Source organism: Hyperolius riggenbachi, chromosome 8 (genome assembly GCF_040937935.1).
Source record: "Hyperolius riggenbachi isolate aHypRig1 chromosome 8, aHypRig1.pri, whole genome shotgun sequence".
Taxonomy (NCBI): domain Eukaryota; kingdom Metazoa; phylum Chordata; class Amphibia; order Anura; family Hyperoliidae; genus Hyperolius; species Hyperolius riggenbachi.
In genome coordinates, this window is record NC_090653.1 from 73070789 (window position 1) to 73087396 (window position 16608).

Consider the following 16608-nt stretch of genomic DNA (forward strand, 5'->3'; position numbering starts at 1 on the left):
TCTTCTATCAGCTTGAATCAGTCGTCCCATTTTCCTCTGACCTCTAGCATCAACAAGGCATTTTCCCCCACAGGACTGCCGCATACTGGATGTTTTTCCCTTTTCACACCATTCTATGTAAACCCTAGAAATGGCTGTGCGTGAAAATCCCAGTAACTGAGTAGATTGTGAAATACTCAGACCGTCCCGTCTGGCACCAACAACCAACTATCCTTTGTTGGTTTTGGGGCTCCATATCAGTAGAGTGCTTGGGGCCCTATGTAACACTTGCACTGGGGCCCCAAGCTCCTTAGTTAAGCCACTGTGGGGGTGCCACCCTTTTGTAGCTTTATTTGTTCTGTATAGTCCTGATTGTCTAAAAAGCTGTTTCAGATAGTTTGGTGTATATCTATGTGGCCTCTTGTGTCCTGCACGGACAAATGCTCATACAGAATGATCTGGCTTACCTGTATACACTCGAATATAAACCGATTCGGGTATATACCAAGGTACTTCATTTTACTTTCAGACAACAGAACAATTGTTTGACTTGAGTATAAACCTAGGGTAGAAACCCAGGCTGCTACTGTTAACATTTCAGATATCCATCAATACAAATGCTGATACAATTATAATTATTACAAAATATCCATGGGGTGTTATCCGATAGTGTACTGAATGTTTACTCCCCCTCCCTCCACCCCCCTTCACTACAAACAAGTGCTGTGGCAGTACAGTATGTACCCTTTCCTGTTCCTCTCACCAAACATGTATTTTGTAAACGTTCACTCTTTGCCCCCAAGCAAACACCTATTATTGCATAGTGTCACATGCCTTAAAATAAAAACAATAAAACAAATAAAAAAAACAAATAAAACTTTCACACAGTAATGTAGATATTTTAAAGTACATAAAATAATACACATATAAGCATTGTTAAAATAATACCTCTTTATTTTGTTTCAGCTTTTTAACTTTTTTCCAAAAGTAATGAGCTACATTCCAGGTCCTCACCAGAAGCTCTTCACATATTTTGAAAACTTTAAACAGTCTTTGAGAGATATGGTGAAAGCCCACAAGGAGACGCTGGATGAGAACTGCCCCCGTGACTTCATAGACTGCTTCCTCATTAAGATGCAGGAGGTAAGAACGTTTAATGTTTGCCATTTAGAACAAGAATCACGGCTTCTACTTGCTTCTTTGGGAGATGTCAGGAGGCTTCTGAACACACAATACATTTTTGGGCTAAAGTGAAACTTAACAGCCACCTTGGCCGAGTTTAATTCGGCTTGCGTGTGTACGGTAGCTCACTACCCTTTATTGAACAACTTTAAGCTCAACATGGTCTAATTACATAAGAGAAATCACTATAAGCATGTAATAAACCTAAAGGTACCCATACACAAGCCTTGTGGCCACTTGCCAGCATGGGATCTGATGCAACTCTGCCATGTATGATCCCTCAACCGATGACTACATCCTTCTTGTGTCATTACACTATTACATTTTGTGAACCATTCCTTCCATCACAGCATCTGAATGTAAGCTGTATGCAACAGAAGGGGTGGAACCATCAGCCGATAGACCACATATGCCAAAGCTACATTACCCTCACCTCTGGTCACTAGAAAGGTTGTGTCTGGGTACCTCCAGACTTACAAACTCAAACTTCTACCTTCTCTGTCAACAGACTAGTTTGTTCAACAAAAAGTAACGCACAAGGTTTTGTACCTTTGTTGTTTATGCTTTGGTCTCCAGAATTTCCTACTGAAGTGTACACTGGAAGTTTTCCAGACTAAAGAATATCAACCCTTTGATCAGGAATACCACCAATGTGTGTGTGCTGCATGTAGCCTTTCACAGCTATGTGTTTAAACCATTGGCCATGGAATAAGAGGAGCTCTTATATTGAGTGAAACACATCTGGTTTTTTTCTCTAAAGCTTGACCTCCACGTTCCTGTGGGTTCAGTAGATGGCCAAACACCAACTGGCTGTGGCAAACCCTATCCACCACCACTGCACCCTATAACAGTTTATAATTTATGTAGGTGGAGATACATCAGTGTGGGTAATTCTGCAACCAGGTACTCCGTCCTCTATCTAGAGCACATTCTGAGATTAAAGCAATAGCAGTCAATATTGCTGCATGGAAGCCTTGGCTGTACCACTTAAAGGACTACTGTAGGGGGGGGTCGGTGGAAAATAAGTTGAACTTACCCGGGGCTTCTAAAGGTCACCCGAAGACGTCCTGTGCCCGCGCAGCCACTCACCGATTCTCCGGGCCCCACCTCCGGTTTACTTCTGGAATTTCCGACTTTAAAGTCGGAAAACCATTGTGCCTGTACAGCTGTGTCCGCGCTCCTGCTGACGTCACTAGGAGCGTACCGTGCAGGCACAGACCATACTGGGCCTGCGCAATACACTCCTGGTGACGTCAGCGGAAGCAAGGACACAGTCGCCAGGCGCAGTGGTTTTCCGACTTTAAAGTAGCAAATTCCAGAAGTGAACCAGAGGCAGGGACTGGAGTATTGGTGAGTGGCTGCGCGGGTACAGGATGTCTGCCTGCACACAGTAGTCCTTTAATTACCAGAAAATGATCCCCTTAATAGCATTGTATGGGGCCTATATATTTAAAAAAACTATGAACATATATTTCAGGAAAGGACCAACCCAAAAACAGAATTCCATGATGATAACTTAGTCGGAACAGTATCTGATTTGTTCTTTGCTGGAACTGAAACCACAAGTTTATCACTGAGATATGGCTTCCTGATACTACTCAAATACCCCCACATACAAGGTAAGGTTTATCACATCCTGAGTAAGGTTCAATGAAGTAAGGTGGTACGAAAAATAGTCTGGAGACTGTCCAAATTACTGCTTTATTTCATGAAATGGTTGAAAATGCAAAGACGGAACAGGCACAACATTTTGACAGCTGTAGGATATACAAAGAAGGTGAGATGCTGGCACTGCTGTGAACGCTGATTTATTGATACAAACTGTAAAATCACAAGTGCAGTCTTGCAAGCATGAAAAAAATAGATGGTGCAGATACCAGAGTGAAAGGAGGCACAATGATGGTGGTGGGTGCTGGGTACAGAATGCCGTTGCGCTTCAACATAGCCTCCGTAGAAGCGCAACTAGGCGTGAAACGGACATCAGGCATCCTGTACCCAGTACCCACCACCATCATTGTGCCTCCTCTCACTCTGGTATGTGCACCATCTATTTTTTCATGCTTGAAAGACTGCACTTGTGGTTTTAGAATTTGTATTAATAAATCAGAGTTCACAGCAGTGCCAGCATCTCGCCTTCTTTGTATATCCTACATCTACTACATTACTTGAGCACGCCAGTGAGGCTGCATATGGAGGAGGAGTGCGCACCAAAAAGCCACTAGTGCACACCAAAAAGCCCCTAGTGCACAGCTCTATGCATAGTAAAGGTGTTGCACTGTAGTACCTAAGTCTCCCTCCCTAATAACCATTTTTTGTCCGCAAGCTGCAGCTATAGAAGTAACTGATGTAACTGATCACTTTGTTTCCTTCTATTTTATTTTTTATACTCCAGAAAGAATCCACAAAGAGATTGACAGTGTTATTGGCAGAGATCGTTGTCCATCAGTGGAAGATAGGAGTAAGATGCCATACACAGATGCCGTCATCCATGAGATCCAGAGGTTTGCGGATATTGTACCAACAGGACTAGCCCATGCAGCCAGCACTGATACAACCTTTAGAGGATATCACATTCCCAAGGTGCTCTTCTTAGAACATGGGACTGTAGGCAAACACTGTTAATTACTATACTCTAAGATAATAGCTATATAAATAAATAATAAATAAGACTCCAGGCTTGGCATTTAAAAGGCCGTGGCCATCTTTATTGATTAAGTAATAATAATAAAAAAGGTTGAGGTCCTTAAAATAACTTTATTAAATAACACTTAAAATCAGATATAAATATAAACACGTTAAATAATATGATCCACCAATACGGTTCAGACCACACAACCTGAATAAAGACTCCGTAGGACCCCAACTACATTCATCCACACTCGATGGCGTGATGTTGATCAATAAAGACTTGCCACGACGTAGTGACCTGTAAGAAACAAAGGGGAAGGGTGGGAGGGGAGCTCACCCAGACCGCTTCTGAACAAAAGGCAGAGATACTGCCGATGGACCCTTCTTATATACACCTAAGGTGATTGTGATTGGCTGGCGCAACAATGTTTAACCTTAGCAACACCTGGCAGAACTTCACCTGCCAGGAGCGCCGACCAATCACCTGTTTCCTTGAAGCAACGCCTTTCTGCAGCTACTCCTCAGCCAATCAAAATCCTTGCTACCTCACAGAGGGAAACTTGAATGTTAACTATATGCCTCAGGTTTACCACAGACCCATGTAGCGCCAATTATTATTCATATTGGCCCTTTTCATGGGACTGTAGGCAAACACTGTTAATTACTATACTCTAAGATAATAGCTATATAAATAAATAATAAATAAGACTCCAGGCTTGGCATTTAAAAGGCCGTGGCCATCTTTATTGATTAAGTAATAATAATAAAAAAGGTTGAGGTCCTTAAAATAACTTTATTAAATAACACTTAAAATCAGATATAAATATAAACACGTTAAATAATATGATCCACCAATACGGTTCAGACCACACAACCTGAATAAAGACTCCGTAGGACCCCACCCGCCAGGCGAACTAGCCTGGCACCCCACCAACGGCCTTTTCTACACAGCACTGGAGGTTCCAATTAAAAATATCTAAGCCAACATCGCTCAGATGCACTAGATCCTGTCGATATAACCCTTGGGGGCCTCCTTCAAGATCCACGTGCCTGAAAGAAAAACCCCCAATATTAGGGAGGAATTTCTCCAATTTGTGGTTCAGACGCCTCCTAATCTTCTCACATGGGAGAAGATTGGAAGCTTGGTACCATAGCCAGCGTGGAATAATCTCTGAAAAAACAATTTTCGCATTTGGGAAGAGAGCTGAACACATTGCGAGATCATCCCTAATATTAAAAAATAGTTCGAGAGACTTCATTTTTCCTATGTCTTTCCCACCTAAATGAATGATTAGGACATCAGGGGCTGGCCAAACACTGATAAGATCAAACATAACATACTTGAATTGATGCCACGACATTCCTCTAACACCATGCCAAAAGACTGAAAAATTAACAGGATCCAAGTTCAGGTTTGTTGAGTAGCATCTTCTATAGGCTCTGTTATGGGCCCAAAAGACAAAGGAATGGCCCACTATCCAGACTACCGTCCTTGCCCCTGAAACAGAAATAAATATTATGGGCGAATATAAAGCTTAAAAGCTCCAGACTTCCATCTACCCATCTTTTTGATGACACTGTCAGAAAGACCCAGTCTGGCAGCCTCTGTGGCGGCGCCAATACGGAATGAGTGTGATGTTAATTTGTAACCCTCTAAACCCGCCGCTGAAACGCATAAATTTAGCACTGAAGTAAACTGAAATATCGACAAGGCTAATCCATCCCTGTGTCGAAGTAAAATACCAGGTGAAGTACCCCGTACCTGCAGGAAATTACAAACATTGTTTACTGGGCATAACTTATGCCCATCCCATGAATTTAACTCAATTAGAGAACCTTTCCCTAACTGATCAGACTTAGAGGATTCAAGGAAAATCACTACTTTGTCTGCCGAAACAGTCACATTCCCATATTTCAAACCATTGGAAGAAGATTTAGAACGCGGAATGAGTTCAGAAACACGAAGGGCGGCAAAAAACATTAAACAAAAAGCACAGCGAAAAAGAAGAGATTCAAAATTTGAAAAACAAACGGAAGAGGTGGCTTCCCATAATTTATCCAAAAATTCCAAAGAAATCGGATGCCTAGCATCAGGCTTCTTGGAAAAACGCTTATGACCTTTTAAAACCTGCTTGACAGAAAAATAAGAATTGCAAGCGGGAAGATTTTTTAACTTGAGAAAAAATGAAATACCCGCCAGTGATTTAGAAATATGTGAATGTGACAGACCTTTTGCCAAACTGCAAGCAATATACTGCAAAACCAAACCCTCTGAAACTTGGTATTCAGATGAGCCTAATAAATGAACAAAATTAACTCAGTCTCTCCATGCTGTTGAGTAAGCCCTCCAGGTAGCTATGGAGACAGATTGTTGAATCTTTGTGGCAATTAATTCCAAATTAGACTCCAAAGAAAGAGAGGCACTTCTTCCCCCACTGGATATGCTAATGGAGCCAGAGACCGGAACCTTTCCATCTGAAATCGGGAAAGAGCATCCGCGATATCATTGCTTATTCCTGGGACATGCTGTGCTTTTAGCCAGATATTAAATTTTAAAGTGTACAGCACTAACAATCTTAATAACCTTACCACTGGCGGTGACTTGGAAGAAAGGCAATTAATTGAATACACCACCCCTTTATTGTCTGACTGTACTAGTATCCTTTTACCTTGAAATTGATGTCCCCAAATGTACATTGCTGCTACGACAGGGAATATTTCTAGCAGAACCATGTTCCCCGTCACCTCCTTCTGTAGCCATTCTGAAGGCCAACATGCACAGAACCAACGATTATCCCAGAACGCCCCGCAGCCTACACTGCCGGAAGCGTCCGTGAAAAAATTTAAATCTGTGTTTGTTAAGAAGTCTTCCTGCCAAATGGATCTACCATTATACGAATTAAGAAACTCTGCCCATACTAGCAAATCTTCTTTTAGCTCCATTGTTAACCTGATATGAGAAAAGGGGGATTTTAAACCTTTGGTAGCACCAGACAAGCGCCGAGAGAAAACTCGGCCCATTGGCATTATGCGAGTAGCAAAAGCCAAACAACCTAGCAAGGATTGTAATTCTTTTAACAAAACTTTCTTTTTTCTCAACATGGTAAAAATTAAATTTTTAAGTTTTACCAATTTAGCTTCTGGTAGGCGAAACTCCATTTCACCTGAATCAATGGTGATACCCAAAAATGCAATGCATGTACAAGGGGTTACTGTCTTTTCTGCTGCCAATGGGATGCCAAATTCGTTACAAATTATTGAAAAAGCTGTCAGCAACTTATAACAAATATTGGAAGAAACGGGGCCCATGAATAGGAAATCATCCAGGTAATGTATTAAATAATTGTATCCAACGATTAGTTGTACCACCCATTCCAAAAAACTGGAAAAACTCTCAAAATATGAACAAGAGAGTGAACATCCCATCGGCAAGCATTTATCGAAATAGTATTCATTTTCTAAACAAAAACCAAGTGAATTGAAAGATGAGGGGTGAATAGGTAACAGACGGAAAGCGGATTTAATATCCGCTTTAGGGCGTTCCGGCCCAGCGGACGTAGCAACTCAATTGCCTTGTCAAATGAAGTGTAACATACTGAAGACAAATCACTAGAAATTTCATCGTTAAGGGAACTACCACGTGGGTATGACAAATGGTGAATTAAACGGAAAGATCCTGGTTCCTTCTTAGGCACGATACCAAGTGGCGAGATACGGAAATTTTTAAAAGGAGGTGACGGGAATGGGCCCGCTATCCTGCCCTCACACAATTCTTTCTGTATTTTATCTTTTGCTACACTCAAATGTGTTTCAATAGACTTAAGGTTCTTTACCCAAGAGCAGCCCACTCCCGAGAAAACTGGCAATACAAAACCGCTGCTGAAACCATTAATTAGAAGGGCCGCCTTCTCCCTGTCGGGGTAGATTTTGAGCCACGGTAACATGCTTGCCAGATTCACCGGTGTGGGAGCCCTTGAGAAAAAGCTCCTTGGTTCCTGATTGAGCACCTGTGGCCGCCTTCTTGAAGCATCTGCTTATGGGATGCGCACCTGCACAAAAACCGCATTCGTGACGATACTTGCACGTTCCTGGCCATTTGCAGTGACTATCATTAAAAGCCTCATCGTATGTGAACCAACCGAAACCTCCATAAGCCTTGTATGCTTCAAGAATCGTATCCACATAATGAAACATTCGCGGGCACTTTTCAGGGTAGCGCTGACCCATAACACATGCATAAATACAGAAGGCTTGTAGCCAATTGTTAAATGATCGCGGCACCGGCCGCCGTCTATCCTCCTCAGATTTTTCTTCCTTTTTGTCAGTTTTTAAATACTCTTTAGCTATTGGTAATAATGATAGTAAGTCTACGTAATCCCCATTCCAAATTTTTTCTTTCACACTAGCTGATAAGTGAAAACCTAAAGGGGAAAGTTTTCATGTCATTTGATCCTTGTAGGCTGTCTCAGAAACACCTGGTTTCCTAATAGGAATAGCGGAGGACTGCTGAGAAGAGAGAGCAATAGGAGGAGGAGGAGGGTTAATAACCACAGGAGGTAACACAGCTGGAGCAGGGGAAGATAAAACAGGGTGAACATTAGAAGCACTGCCTAACCACACTCTATCCGCATTAGAAACAGTGTTAGCCTGTAAGGCAGACAACAAGGCAGGAATTAACATACTGATATCATTGCTGCAGGCATACTCACTAACTCTAGCAGCTTGAGATGGAAGAGGGGCCGACTGCCCCACAACTTCAATCCGTTGTGCGGAGGAGGCGCCGTGAATTCCCCCAGCGTGGAGCTGCGCTGCACCGCCCGCTGCCGCCGACCCCATAAACCCAGGTTGCCCTGGTAGCTGGATGTCAGCGGCGCCGGCATGCCTGCGCACACTCCCACCGCTGGATGCTGCGGCCTGGTCGCAAGGAGGCGGGGCTGCCCCTTCTTCAGCGTCGTCATCGGAGGAGGAGTCCGAAGAAACGCCGGCGGCCACCCGATTGGTCGCCGCCAGGTGGGCGGGGCCGCTACTGACACAGGGAGCGGACGTGCTGGGGAACTCCGAAACTTCGCCCCGCCCATCAGAGACAGCCGAGGCCCGACTGGCCACTTCTTCAAATCCCCCCGCAGGACACGCCTCCTCAGATCCCGGATTGGTCGGCGGAAGGGGAAGGAGCGACGGGCGGGCTTCGGCCTGGAAACTCTTCGCCGCCGATGCCGCCGCTGCAGAGCCTGGTCCTCCACTTCGCCGCTCGGAGCCGGGTGGTCTCCTCTTCTTCCCTGCTGGGCCGGGTGCTGCCGCCTTCGCTCCGCTGGACCTGGGAACCCCGCCGCAGGGATCATCAGGCGAATAGGATCTCCGCTTCTTCCTGGACCTCTTCGCCGGCAGGTCAGTAATTCCTCCCGCTGCGCCGCCGCTCCGCTGTTCTTCCTCTGCCAGCTGGAGGCATCTTGCCAGCATCTCCAGTCCCCCGGGCTCTTCGGCTCTTGAAGCCAACAGCCTCACAATGTCCATTGCGGCTGGGGAGCAATAGTAATACAAGCAGTATTACAAGCTCAGAGCTCACCCAGACCGCTTCTGAACAAAAGGCAGAGATACTGCCGACATACCCTTCTTATATACACCTAAGGTGATTGTGATTGGCTGGCGCAACAATGTTTAACCTTAGCAACACCTGGCAGAACTTTACCTGCCAGGAGCGCCGACCAATCACCTGTTTCCTTGAAGCAACGCCTTTCTGCAGCTACTCCTCAGCCAATCAAAATCCTTGCTACCTCACAGAGGGAAACTTGAATGTTAACTATATGCCTCAGGTTTACCACAGACCCATGTAGCGCCAATTATTATTCATATTGGCCCTTTTCATTCTGACAGTGTGAAATACATGCTAGTCCTGTTACCTAGCTGATTAACCCAGGCCTTACACAGGGGCAGTTCTTCCATTAAACAACGTGAATCATGTGCTTCAGGGCAGCAACAATTAGAGGAGAGGAGAGCAAATGTCCCCCTCCTTGCACTCCCTGTCTCCCCCTTCTTAGATGCTTGGCTCCGCTTTACTCACCTGCTCTCAGCATTCCCGCCACACTTCCACCCATCCAGCGTCCTGTATCCATGGCTACTGCAATGCCTCATGTGACCTGTTATGTGCTGTTACGTTACATGAGGCATCACTATAGTCAAAAAGAAAGACTTCATGTGCAGACTGGTTTCCCCGACCTCTTGCAGTGACCTGGCCAATTGTAAAAGAACAGATCGCCAGTTCACTATGTGGAGTACTAATCAACCCTATGTCCTACAAAGAAGACTTAAATACTCCTTAGCAGACCATACAAGTTTTACTCTACACACAGAAGGCAAAATCTATATGCATGTGAAAGATCTTATAAAGTCATGGTAATACATTTATGTAATAAATGCTTGATGTACACATGTGATTTAATTACTATCTAGCAACATATCATTATGAGAGGTTGCATAATACTGCATTCTCCTTCTCGTTATGTCATTTCTAATCTGTACAAATGAACAAAACTTTCACTGTTCAGAGGCATGTTATCGCACATCCCATTCATTTAAACAGCAATACCTTCTATAAATCTTACCTATAAAGAATACACACAGAGAACAGTTGGCGAAAAGGCCGCGGCCATTTATTTTGGGGTAACCAATAATTAATATTTAAAAGACCAAATTAAATTCTTTATTTGATAAACATAACAAATATTTGTAACCACCACTTTAACAGCAAATGTCCACCCGCAGGGTGACATTACCCATGAGGTACCCCAAATAGCCACGACGGGACACGAACCGTACTATATTGAGGGGGGGGGAGGTGGGTGAGCACGCTGTGTTCTTCAGTCGGCTGCAGGACCCACGCAGCCGACCCTTTTATATGCCGGCCTCTCCTCTCATTGGCTGTTTCCAGAAGCCCGCGAACGGCGACCAATCTCCCTGCTCCAGCTCACCTGCAAGGTAATCACACAAGAGCCAGTACCTGCGGGGAATACCCGTCAGGGATGGCTCAAACATGCAGGTGCAGGCTAATTGCCTGCATCTAACATGTTATCGCACATCCCATTCATTTAAACAGCAATACCTTCTATAAATCTTACCTATAAAGAATACACACAGAGAACAGTTGGCGAAAAGGCCGCGGCCATTTATTTTGGGGTAACCAATAATTAATATTTAAAAGACCAAATTAAATTCTTTATTTGATAAACATAACAAATATTTGTAACCACCACTTTAACAGCAAATGTCCGCCCGCAGGGTGACATTACCCAGACGACCAGAGCGGCTTAGCCGAACTGGTCCCCCACCACCGCGGCCTTCTCAATTATTGAATGTAAATTTGCATTGAACACATACACTCCAATATCTGATAAATGAACATCGTCCGGCCGATAAAGGCCTGGCACCGAAACCTCCAGCTCCACGTGACGGAGAGATAAACCACCAACCTCCAGCATAATTTTATTCATAAATCTGTTAAGTCTTTTGCGAATTTTGTTCACAAACTTCATATGATGCTTTGACCACACAAACCTGGGAATCACCTCGGAAAAAATTAAAGTGGTGTGAGGCAACTGCAGGGCAAGCTGCTGCACATCACGTTTCATCTCATTCATTAGTTCAATTGTATTTCTTTTACCCACATCATTACCTCCCGCATGTAGAATAAGGAAGTCCGGTGTAGGCCATAATTTACATTTTGCACTGATCAAATCATAAAGGCCATCCCAGCGGAGACCTCGTGTACCTTGCCACAAGACTTTGTATCTAGCCGGATCAAGGAACAGATTCTCCGAATAAGGACGGAAGCGGGCTCTCCTCCTTGCCCAGTAAACATACGAGTGGCCAACCACCCAAATTACGACCTGAGGACCTGAAAGTTAATTAACACACAAATTAAGCCTGACATATAGCTTAAATCTCTTAGACTCCCACCTACCAATCCTTTGAATGTCTGAATCTGATAGCCCCAATCTTGCCGCTTCTGTAGCGGCACCGATCCTGAAAGAGTGGGCAGTGAAATGAAGATCTTGCAAACCCAGCATCCCCAGGCATTTTTTAAAAATCGCCCGGAACTGAAATGATGAGACTGGAGTGCCATTACTGTGCACTAGGAAAGACATCGACACCGGCTTGACTCTCAAATAGCTCTGCACAGCCCGATATGGGCAGCAAACAGAGCCACTTAACATGCCAAGGCGGAGCCAAGCCCCTTTACCTGATTGATCAGTTTTGGATCTGCAAATAAATATGAGCAAACTATCTCCTGATAACATAACATGATCAGACAGCAGATTGGAATTTCAATGCTTGTTTGCTGCGACAATTTCGGAAATGCGCAATGCACCAAAAAACGCTAGCGCAAATGCTGCTTTAAATAAAATACATTCATACGCATCCAAACAGACAATACTCAAAACTACAAACAAATCACCTAACATTTTAAACGACACTGGCCTACGCGAATCAGGGGTCCTGCTTAAATTCCTGCCCAGACCTTTCAAAAACTGAGAGACAACCGCAAAATCTTTATGCACTGTTGATTGCGCCAAGCGCCTAAAAAAGGAAATGCCAGCTAGCAGCCTCAAAACTCTATTGTAAGACGAACCGGCATCCAATTCAGCACATATGAAAGCTAGAAACAGATCCGGTCCGCATGCGACCGGTGAAACATTAACCTCACTGGTAAAGACACACCACTTACTCCATGCTGCTGAATAGCTGCTCCAGGTGGTAGGAGCCACTGATTTTTTCACAACCTCCTGGACTCTGCTGAAATCAATCTCCACAGATGCTCGGGACAAGGGATTCCAACCGTATCTGCTCCCGGGGCCACCAGCCTGAACGACTCCCACTGTTGGCGAGACAGGGCGTCAGCAATATAATTTACTTTCCCGGGCAAATAAGATGCTTTAAGCCAAATGTTATGCTTAAGGCAGAGGAAAACCATGTGCCTCAGCAGGCTGACCACCTGCCCAGATTTTGCTGATAAACAATTTACCGCATACAAAACACCTTTATTGTCAGTTTGCACCATGATTCTTTTGTTCTCAAATTGTTTTCCCCATATAGCTAAAGAGACCACAACTGGGAACAATTCCAGCAGTAAAATATTCTTCACCAGTCCTGATGCATGCCAGCTAATCGGCCACACTTCCGCAGACCAATGTCCCATCCAAAAAGCTCCATAGCCTATGGAGCCAGCTGCATCCGTGCAGAAACACATATCAGTGTCGAGCACGAATTCCTGCTGCCATAGAGACCTGCCATTAAATATTGTAAAGAAATCATACCATACGGCCAGATCCTCTTTAATGTCTTTAACCAAGCGGACATGCTGCCTAGCAGATTTAAAACCTGCTAGCGCTAGCGCCAGCCTCCTAGAAAAGACCCTTCCAACTGGCATAATTCTGGACGCGAACGCCAGATGTCCCAGAAGGGATTGGATCTGTTTTACCGTAGCTTTCTCTTGAGAAAGCAACGTATGAATCAGACACTTCAAATGCACAATTTTTTCCTCAGGCAGCCTGAACTCCATGTTAACTGTATCGATTGTTATTCCTAAGAAATCTAGTTCAGTGGTAGGATAAACCGTCTTATCAGGGGCTAAAGGCACCCCAAACTCTACCATTGTGGCCTGGAAGGTGTCTAACACCTGCTGGCATACCTGAGAACCACTTGGACCAATCAATAAAAAATCGTCCAAGTAATGCACTAATGCACCATGTTCAATCTGCTGCTTAACTACCCACTCCAGGAAAGTAGAAAATGATTCAAAATAAAAACATGAAAGAGCACAGCCCATTGGCAGGCATTTATTGAAATAATATTTTCCTGCAAAACAAAAACCTAAAGAACTGAAACCATCAGGCCGAATGGGCAACAGCCTAAACGCGGACTGAATATCTGTTTTAGCCATAAGGGCCGACCTACCAAAATCTCTGATAACTTGCAATGTCTGATCAAACGTTATGTAGGATACCGAGATTAGCTCCTTATTAATGCAGTCATTAAGTGAATCATCCTTTGGGAAGGACAAATGGTGGATTAAACGAAATTCATTAGGTGTTTTTTTAGGTACTACACCTAACGGGGAAATTCTGAAATTAATGAAAGGCGGAGTATCAAATGGGCCTGCTACCCTCCCCGCTGTTACTTCCTTACAAATTTTCTTAAAGGCAACTTTCGGGAACTGCTCCACCGATTTGAGGTTCGGAACCACCGTGCAGCCCTGCCCATTGAACGGGGGAATTTCAAAACCGCTAGTAAACCCATCATAGAGCAGGCGGCTGCTCTCCCGCCTTGGATATCTGTTTAGCCAAGGCAGCATATTTAGCACTCTCACTGGCGTCGGAGCCCTTAAGAAAAAGCTCCTTGCCGCTACTGCTGCTGCCTTGGCTGTGCGAACCTAACTTCCTATAGCAGCGGAATGCCGGATGAGTACCGCTGCAGTGATTACACTCGTGCTTATAACGACAATTTGATAAGAATTTACATGGATTCTCGTTATACTCCCTCTTCTCCTTGTTACCCAAGTCCTTGTAATGTGAGGAGGGGGAGCAAGGCAAAGCTTCTTTATAGTGCGTTTCCGCAATCCCTGGCTGCAGAGGGGGAACGCTACCTAAACCTGAACCCACTGACTCTGCTGAGGTCGACCATACAGCTGCAGGAGAAGCTGCAAGCACATTAGCTCCCACCTGCTGACTCTCACCCTGTGACTTAATTTTGACAGCTAGAGCATTAACCATATTAAATAGATCATCTAACCGGGTAGAAATCACAGACAAAGACTGAGCATTGTTACACTCACCCATCTGAGAAGCAGAAGAAATTCCTCCTTGTGCCTGCTGAGGTACTGCCTGGCTGGGTCCAGCAGTGGCTTCCTGCCCTGCATCAGCTCTGCTGTTCACCTGCTGGAGGTCTGCCCGGGGCGTCCTGGTCTGGCCCCTGCTTCCACCAGTCTTTCTCCCACGCTGCAACCCAGGCTTAGCTCTGGGTGTGTAAGTTCGCTGGGGGGGCGGGGAGAACACTCTCCTAGCCTTCCTCGGCCTCTTGCCCCTTCCAGCATGGCGAAATGTTTCCTCCTCCGGCTCCGCCTCTGCTGGGCTGGATGCAGCCCTTTCGTTAGCCCATTCCCTGCGAGCCTCCTCCTCCTCGCCTTCCCTGCTTGAGCTGCGCTCACGTGCCAGGGTTGGAGGAGAGGCAAACTGGATGGGTTCCGCCTCCTGTAAGAGCGGTGCAGAAGGTGCCGCCACCGCTGCTGACTCGCTGCTCGCATGAGTGAGCAGCTCCTTCAGCCATTCCTCTCCGTCCTCCTCTCTCGACCTACTCAGCACTGCTGCGACTATATCCATGGCGGCAAGACGACGTGCGGAGGGGGGTGAGCACGCTGTGTTCTTCAGTCGGCTGCAGGACCCACGCAGCCGACCCTTTTATATGCCGGCCTCTCCTCTCATTGGCTGTTTCCAGAAGCCCGCGAACGGCGACCAATCTCCCTGCTCCAGCTCACCTGCAAGGTAATCACACAAGAGCCAGTACCTGCGGGGAATACCCGTCAGGGATGGCTCAAACATGCAGGTGCAGGCTAATTGCCTGCATCTAACATAACCCGGGTTCCCCTCCAGTGCTGGAGACAAACATTGCTTGACATAGTTAACCTGAAAATGATGCTACATCTGGGACATGTATGTTTCTATTTGAAGGGTTTAACTACAAATCATGCCTCCCCCCCCAACAAACTTTTGATGGGGCCCTCCAGTATTCACACAATTTCCTTTGCCTATCCTTATTGGCCCTCATAGTCTGTGGGCCCATCTTCCAAAGATGGCCAACATGATATTCATAACCATAGCAAGGGTAGCCACACAAATACCTGATTTGGATGATGGGCCCCTGTATCCATGGGAGGGAAGGTTAGTAATTAGTGGCCCCTACATATTATTATTAATAATTTATAAAGCATCAACATATTCCGTGGCACTGTACAAAGTAAGAAACAAACACGGGGTACATAATAATACAGACAATTGTGTACACCAATATACGAAATGTATAGTTGGAGACAAAATACAAAAACGATACAAAATACACAATACAAGATACAGAATTGGTAATGACAGTGATAAAAGTAACATGATGAATAAAATGTATAATGATTTCCAAGGGGGAGAGAGATATGCTCCATCCTGGAGCTTACGTTGTTTCTTAGAGTCAGTCAGAGCCTGGTCCATTGCTGAAAGGGAGCCTAAGTAAGCTATCTACCAACTATAGCAAATCCTCACATAAGCACTTGAAGAGGAACGTAAACCAAGGTTTGAATTTAACCCATTTGCGTTCCGTCGTTTTCACGTGAGAAATGTTCACCTCCCATTCATTAGCCTATAACTTTATCACTACTTATCACAATGAACTGATCTATATCTTGTTTTTTCCGCCATCAATTAGGCTTTCTTTGGGGGGTACATTTTGCTAAGAGCCACTTTACCGTAAATGCATTTTAACAGGAAGAATAAGAAAAAAAAAGGAAAAATTCATTATTTCTCAGTTTTCAGCCATTATAGTTTTAAAATAATACATGCCTCCATAATTAAAACTCACATATTGTATTTGACCATATGTCCCGGTAATTACATCGTTAAAATTATGTCCCTATCACAATGTATGGCGACAATATTTTATTTGGAAATAAAGGTGCATTTTTTCCATTTTGCATCGATCACTATTTACAAGTGTAAAATAATAAAAATATAGAAATATTTCATCTTTACATTGATATTTAAAAAGTTTAGACTTTTTTTTTTTTTT

The 16608-nt window shown here is 44.5% G+C and overlaps 1 protein-coding gene across 2 annotated transcripts in view; it reads left to right on the forward strand.

Annotated features, from left to right (window-relative positions):
• LOC137528920 (cytochrome P450 2H2-like) overlaps positions 1-16608 on the forward strand; it is a 92961-nt gene that overhangs the window by 59790 nt on the left and 16563 nt on the right. For both annotated transcript variants that reach the window (XM_068250685.1, XM_068250684.1), the window contains exons 5-7: positions 946-1122; positions 2639-2780; positions 3554-3741. In XM_068250685.1, the coding sequence (XP_068106786.1) occupies positions 946-1122; positions 2639-2780; positions 3554-3741 (507 nt within the window). The remainder of the gene's footprint in view (positions 1-945; positions 1123-2638; positions 2781-3553; positions 3742-16608) is intronic.